The 7,106-nt window shown below is 37.2% G+C and overlaps 1 protein-coding gene across 1 annotated transcript; it reads left to right on the forward strand.

Moving 5' to 3' along the window:
- The first annotated feature begins 995 nt into the window (after window positions 1-995).
- Window positions 996-6,516, forward strand: mmp8 (matrix metallopeptidase 8). Its single transcript, XM_002944408.5, has 10 exons — window positions 996-1,148; window positions 2,014-2,240; window positions 2,337-2,485; window positions 2,572-2,697; window positions 2,899-3,060; window positions 3,959-4,061; window positions 4,170-4,303; window positions 5,233-5,392; window positions 5,793-5,896; window positions 6,222-6,516. Exons 1-10 carry the CDS (start codon window positions 1,047-1,049, stop codon window positions 6,320-6,322), a joined length of 1,368 nt encoding a protein of 455 aa, XP_002944454.2. The 5' UTR covers window positions 996-1,046; the 3' UTR covers window positions 6,323-6,516.
- The last annotated feature ends 590 nt before the right edge of the window (window positions 6,517-7,106 follow it).

A 7,106-nucleotide genomic window follows, 5' to 3' on the forward strand; every position in this document is an offset into this window, starting at 1 on the left:
ACAGATTTGCTCATCACTAGTCCCTGGCTGAAGTTCAAGTTAGGGTGAGATTTAAGGATAAGGCACATATGGGTGGGATGAGCTTGATGGTTGGTTACACTGGGGTTTGAGAGCAAAACATATCTGCTTTTCTAGATATATTTGGGATAATGGTTAAAAAGTAGATACAGCAATGTTTTCATATATCTGTAACCTCACTATAAGCTAAAGCAGTGATCCCCAACCAGTGGCTCGTGAGCAACATGTTGCTCCCCAACCCCTTGGATGTTGCTCCCAGAGGCCTCAAAGCAGAGGCTCATTTTTTAATTTCTGATAATGAGGCAAGTTTTGGAGGCAAAAAACCAAGTATAACGCTAAACAGAGCCTTCTGTAGGCTGCCAGTCCACATAGGGGCTATTAAGTAGCCAATTATAGGTCTTCTTGTTACCCCCATGAACCTTTTTTCATGCTTGTGTTGCTCCCCAACACTTCCTCCATTTGAATGTGGCTCACAGGTATAAAAGGTTGGGGATCCCTGAGCTAAAGGGACCCATTTTACATTTTGAACTTCAAATGTGGGGCTTGAACCAAAACAGACTGAAAACCACAGGCCTAGGACTTACTAAAAGTGAATATAAAGGTAAGTTACACATTTAAAGAGAATACCATTGATTATTTCAAAGGAGTCCATTATGTTCTTTGGGTCTTTAAAGCCCTCCCCTGCTACAGCCTTTATTATTATAAATACAAATATACATGCCCATAGGATGCAGTGTAGGAAGGCATGAGAATAGGCAGATTAAATGGACCCAATATCCTGATATCCTTCCGGTATATAACAATTACAGATATCTTGCACAATCATGTGATTAAGTTTAGTCACAACTTGATGGCAGTGGGAAACAATAGCTTGTCTAAGACAAGGAAGCTGTAAAGAAATAAAATCACAGTCACTGCCCAAGGCACCCAGGTGCCATATAAATAGGCCTGTCTAACACACGGAAAGCCAGAGCAAGGCTGGAAGCTTCCGCACTGAGGCAGTGGGTACCAAGGAGCTCACATCAGCAATGGAGTCTTACGTTCTGTTCCTGCTGTGTATAGCATGTACCATGGGGTTCCCTGCTGGGATACTGACTGACACAGAGAAGCACAATGAAGCATTTGCTAAGGTGAGAAAATTGGTTATCTATCTATCTATCTATCTATCTATCTATCTATCCTCTATCTATCTATCTATCTATCTATCTATCTATCGATCTATCTATCTATCTATCGATCTATCTATCGATCTATCTATCTATCTATCTATCTATCTATCTATCTATCGATCTATCTATCTATCTATCGATCTATCTATCGATCTATCTATCTATCTATCTATCTATCTATCTATCTATCTATCTATCTATCTATCTATCTATCTATCATCTATCTATCTATCCTCTATCTATCTATCTATCTATCTATCTATCGATCTATCTATCTATCTATCTATCGATCTATCTATCGATCTATCTATCTATCTATCTATCTATCGATCTATCTATCTATCTATCTATCTATCTATCTATCTATCATCTATCTATCTATCTATCTATCGATCTATCTATCTATCTATCTATCGATTTATCATCTATCGATCTATCTATTATCTCTCTGTATATCTATCTAGAAGTCAAGGCGAGTTGTCCTAGGCAAAATGTATTCTTTTTTTTCTGATTTTTCAAATTTTTTGATGAGAAGGATTGCTGCATTCAAGTATTTTTTAACATTTTCTTCAATGCAGTTTTTTATATTTAAAATCGTTGATAATAAGCAAGTTTAGTTGAGTTTAGTAAAATTTAAAATATATTCGAATTGAAGAAATAACTCTTTAATTCACAAATTCAAAAATATGAAATAGACCTCCCCATGTTTAGAAGGCGCAGCTCAAGGGACACAAGTTAATGTAACGATCATTATAACCTCCCCAAAAGGATCTTTATGATTTCGGATACATGATGTTAAACAGAGGCCATTCTCTCACCGTTACAGGAGTACTTGAAAAAATTCTACAGGTTTGAGGGGGAGGGGACCAGCCGCAGTGCATTGTTGGATAAAATTCAAAAGATGCAGAACTTTTTTGGATTGGAGGTCACGGCAAGACTGAATGAAGAGACCATAGACGTAATGAAACAACCTCGGTGCGGGGTTCCTGATATTGCCCGTTTCAGCACCTTCTCAGGAAATGCAGTGTGGAAGAAAAAGGACCTGACATACAGGTAAGTTGCAATGCATGATGGGTATACAGAAAACAGAAACATTTTAAAAAGAGAAAATTGATTCTAATTTTCCTTTTACCACAATTTTCCCAACAGAATTCTGAATTACACCCCAGATATGACCAGAAATGATGTGGACCGGGCCATTGAGAAGGCTTTCAAGGTCTGGAGTGATGTCGTCCCTCTCACCTTTACCAGAATCTATGACAGAGTCTCTGATATTGAGATGCTGTTTGCATATAGAGGTATCTGACTTTTTCAAAAATATATTTTTTTCATATTGTATGAGTTTTTTTAAATGGTATTAAAAGTTGCCATTCTTTCCCTACAGATCATAAAGATTCTCTGCCTTTTGATGGCCCATCTGGCATTCTGGCCCATGCATTTGCTCCTGGAGATAACATTGGGGGGGACGTACATTTTGATGAAGACGAGAAATGGACAAGTGGATCAGCCGGTGGGTTTCTAGACATTCTCTCAAACTGTCATTGGCTTTGTCAATGTAAAAACAAACGTTACTCCTTGTTAATACAGGTTAAGGATGTAGGACTAAGGTTACACAGGCATTGCATCATCTAATGGGATATTATAGCTGACTGATAATTGTAGTTATGCCAAATGTTCATTCTGACTATTGTATTCCTTTATTTTTCTCTAGGTACTAACTTGTTCCTTGTGGCTGCTCATGAACTTGGCCATTCCCTTGGGCTCGACCATTCTAATGACCCTAATGCCCTTATGTACCCAACCTACCATTATATCAATCCCAATACATTCCAGCTTCCTCAGGATGATATCAATGGAATTCACTCACTGTATGGTAAGGAAATATATTTAGTTATTTTGAATAGACAGTTTTTGTACTTTTAAAAGGCAAAATTATTATTATTAGTAGTAATGTAGGGAACTGGTAAATTTTACCTTTTCCCACTCTGTGGTCCCCTAGTTATGTGAACAGCTATAAAGGGTGCTTAATGTAATGGAAAGTAAGTCTTTGTTTCTGGGTCATAGCATGACCTTTTGCAGTTCCACAGTTTGGCCATAAGATACTGTGGTATAAAAGGCTGAGCAGCCATGAGGCTGGAGGCCATTTTGTGAAGTCTCTGCCTGAACAAGCAGGCAGAGAGATACTGTGGAATCTGGGAATAGGTAGGTCCAGACAGAATAGACAGCTCCTGTTATAGTTCCCACTAGGTGTGATAGATAGGCAGGGCTACAGTATTTAGTGAGCAGCTTCTGGCTCCGACAAGGAATTGTAGAGGGATTATAATCCTGAGTATAATACTACCCAGAGTAGGGTTAACAGTGTACAGACCAAGGGTTAGATAGTGATCATCCAAGGTTCCCCAGGAAGCATATACCTGAAAGCTGGGAGTTAACCCATTGTGCCCTGTGGGGAGAGAGACCTACCTATTCTGTGCTGTAATTACTCCTAAGTGGCTGTGTAAATAAGGGTAAGTAATGTGTAGTGGGATATTGATTAGTATCAAATTTATTTTTAATTAGGCAGACTTTTATTTTGGGGTTTTACATCCCCTTTAACAAATGCTTTGCCAGTCAGGACTTTTGTGCTGTAGGTAAGCCAGTTTTGCCAATAGAAATAATTCTCCCCAAGGGAATGAGGCTCCCAACCCTTTCTTTCTCCATACCTTTTAAGATGTGATTATAAAAGTTTGCATATCGTTAGTAAATTGCTTTACTAATTGTTTAATTGACAGGAACAAAAGAAAATCCAATCATCCCAATAATAAACTGTCAGGAACAAATTTCTTTTGACGCGGTCACAACCCTGCGTGGGGACATTCTATTTTTCAAGAACAGGTAAAGGCCGGTTTAATTAGTTCTTAATAATATTTTCCATTTCCATAAAATATAAACAAACTAAAACCATATAATTATCATTTATTTATTTTCTTCTAAATAATTTAGATCCTTTTGGCGCAAGACAGCCGGTAAATCAGAAATCGAGCAACATGAGATCAGTTCCTTCTGGCCTTCCCTTCCAGCTGACTTTGACGCAGCCTATGAAAATCAGAAAAAGGATCAGGTTCTTCTCTTTAAAGGTAAATATAAACTTTTTTTTAACTTTATTTGTAAATGATTTCATTTCTTAGCAGCTTTTTAACAGGGTATGGGTTAGTTGTTACAATAACTAGAGGAGTCTATTAGAAGATTACATATACAGCTATGCCATTGTATCAATTACAGATATATATAATACATATACAAGTATGGAACCTGTTATCCAGAATGCTCAGGAACTGGGGTTTTCCAGATAAGGGGATCTTTCTGTTATTTAGAGCTCCATACCTTAAATCTGCTTAAAATCATGTAAACATTAAATGAACATACCAGGATTGTTTGTCTCCAATAAGGGGTAATTATATCTTAGTTGGGATCAAGTACAGTTACTGTTTTATTATTACAGAGAAAAGGGAATCATTTAACCATTAAATAAACCCAATAGGGCTGTTCTGCCCCCAATAAGGGGTAATTATATCTTAGTTGGGATCAAGTACAGGTACTGTTTTATTATTACAGAGAAAAGGGAATCATTTAACCATGAAATAAACCCAATAGGATTGTTCTGCCCCCAATAAGGGGTAATTATATCTTAGTTGGGATCAAGTACAGGTACTGTTTTATTATTACAGAGAAAAGGGAATCATTTAACCATTAAATAAACCCAATAGGGCTGTTCTGCCCCCAATAAGGGGTAATTATATCTTAGTTGGGATCAAGTACAGGTACTGTTTTATTATTACAGAGAAAAGGGAATCATTTAACCATGAAATAAACCCAATAGGGCTGTTCTGCCCCAATATGGGGTAATTATATCTTAGTTGGGATCAAGTACAGGTACTGTTTCATATTTACAAAGAAAAAATTTCCTTGAAAATAAGTCTGTGGGAGAATATGTTTTTATATATAATATAGTTTTTATGATTTCTTTTATGTTAATATGTAACCATTCACCTTCTGTTGTACATAGGAACAAAATACTGGGTTCTACGAGGCTATACAATTCAAGAGGGATTCCCTAAGAACATCTACGAACTTGGGTTTCCCTTGACTGTAACGCAAATTGATGCAGCCGTCCACGATGATGAAACAGGGAGAACCTACTTCTTTATTAATGATCGGTATTGGAGGTAAGAGCACTGTCTCACAGCCATCACATAATTACAGAGGAAATGCATTCCTGCATAAATAATTACAATGTGTGTCATATGCAGTTATTAAATAGATATTGAATAATGGCACAGATTGGCATTAAAGCACATGTAAACCCTACATTTTCCATGTATATAAGTTGGGCACATCTCCCCCACCCAACCCACACCATTTGTACTGCTAATATCCCCTCCATTTGTACCATCACATTTTCATAACAGATAGCAGCTTTCACCCAGCGGCCATTTTCCCTCTTCTCCCACATCCACAAACAACACATATACTGTATGCTGTAAAGTTCATGCAATAAAGCATGCAGGCTTACACAGGCAGGAGTCTACAGGTGAGACAAGGACTCAATTTTTTCTCTTTTTTCAGTTATAATGAAGAAACATCACAGATGGATAAAGAATCTCCTCAGAGGATCAGTAAAGGTTTCCCAGGTGTTGGAAACAAGGTGGAGGCAGCATTTCGATCAAATGGTGAGTCCGGCTGCTCAGTAACACATCTGCCTATAACCCATAGCCTATTGCCCTCTGGTGCACAATAAACTATATAACCTTCTTGTCAAGAGGTGTGTGGGGGTATTCTAACATGTACCATAATTAATTTCATTATCATTACATTAACCAATGTTTATAAAGGGCAAATATAATCAAGTATAAACCACTGGGCTGAAAATTCAAACTGCATTGTATATACGCTATTAGAAGCAAAGTTTACTTGGTCAGTTGAGTTTAATCATAAATAATTACAGAATACTGGGATCTATAATCTAAATAATTCCTATTTGTACTTACATTTTAGGAATGCTCTATTTGTTCAGTGGGAACCAGCAGTATGAATTCAGCACGACAAACAGGAAAGTCACTCGCCTGCTAAAGTACACCAGTTGGCTGAACTGCTAACCCAGAAACCCCAGCAGCGATAGGAGTTACCAAATGAACACAAGTTCAATAACAACTGTATTTATTTTTTTACATCTAACTTATTTTATAATTTATAGAAATATATATTGTATATTATCTTCTTGTATGTAACTTATTTAATATACATTGATGTAAAACATATTTCATAATAAATATACTGATTTTTCAATGCACATTTAATTTGTTCTCTTCTCTCTTGGTATCTGTCATTTTCTGAATCAGGGATTATAAAGGATTAACCTCCTGCTATCAAAATTTCCTTTATTTTCTCATTGGTTCTCTGTTTTCAGAATGTGTGCAGAGTCAATATGTAGATCCCTGTACACATTGGTGCCATAACACATGTACACAACATGGAGAGAACTCAGACCATTGTGTGACCAGTGTTATTAGGACAAGCATTGCATTATTCCAAAATCTTGTTTTTAAGCCAGAAAGGGAACCCGATGCCCATGTTAATGCACAGGATACACAATTAAAGAGCTTGAGGAGGGCGGGGGAGGAGAGGAGTGCAGAAACATCTAGGGAATGCAGAATGGAAAGTGAAAGTAACTGCCTGCCTAAGGCATAGAGGCAGGGCAGGCAATTTACAACTGACAGCTGGAATTTCTAAATTAGTTTTTAAGAGAAAAAAAAGAATTAGGGTTTCATGTTTAATTTGAAGGACTTTTATTATACAGCTTTTTATGTCTGATTGAAAGGTCTCCTTTAATTGCTTTTCGGAGTCCCCAGACTGGTGCTCCTGTTCGCTACAGAATACACC

The sequence above is a fragment of the Xenopus tropicalis genome, chromosome 2 (genome assembly GCF_000004195.4).
Source record: "Xenopus tropicalis strain Nigerian chromosome 2, UCB_Xtro_10.0, whole genome shotgun sequence".
Classification (NCBI taxonomy): domain Eukaryota; kingdom Metazoa; phylum Chordata; class Amphibia; order Anura; family Pipidae; genus Xenopus; species Xenopus tropicalis.

Bases quoted from the DNA above. Each gene is read 5' to 3' on its own strand.
- mmp8 (XM_002944408.5), top strand. From the start codon at position 1,047: ATGGAGTCTTACGTTCTGTTCCTGCTGTGTATAGCATGTACCATGGGG. The intron at 4,304-5,232 runs GTAAATATAAAC...TGTTGTACATAG, and splicing joins TCAGGTTCTTCTCTTTAAAG to GAACAAAATACTGGGTTCTA. The intron at 5,897-6,221 runs GTGAGTCCGGCT...CTTACATTTTAG, and splicing joins GGCAGCATTTCGATCAAATG to GAATGCTCTATTTGTTCAGT.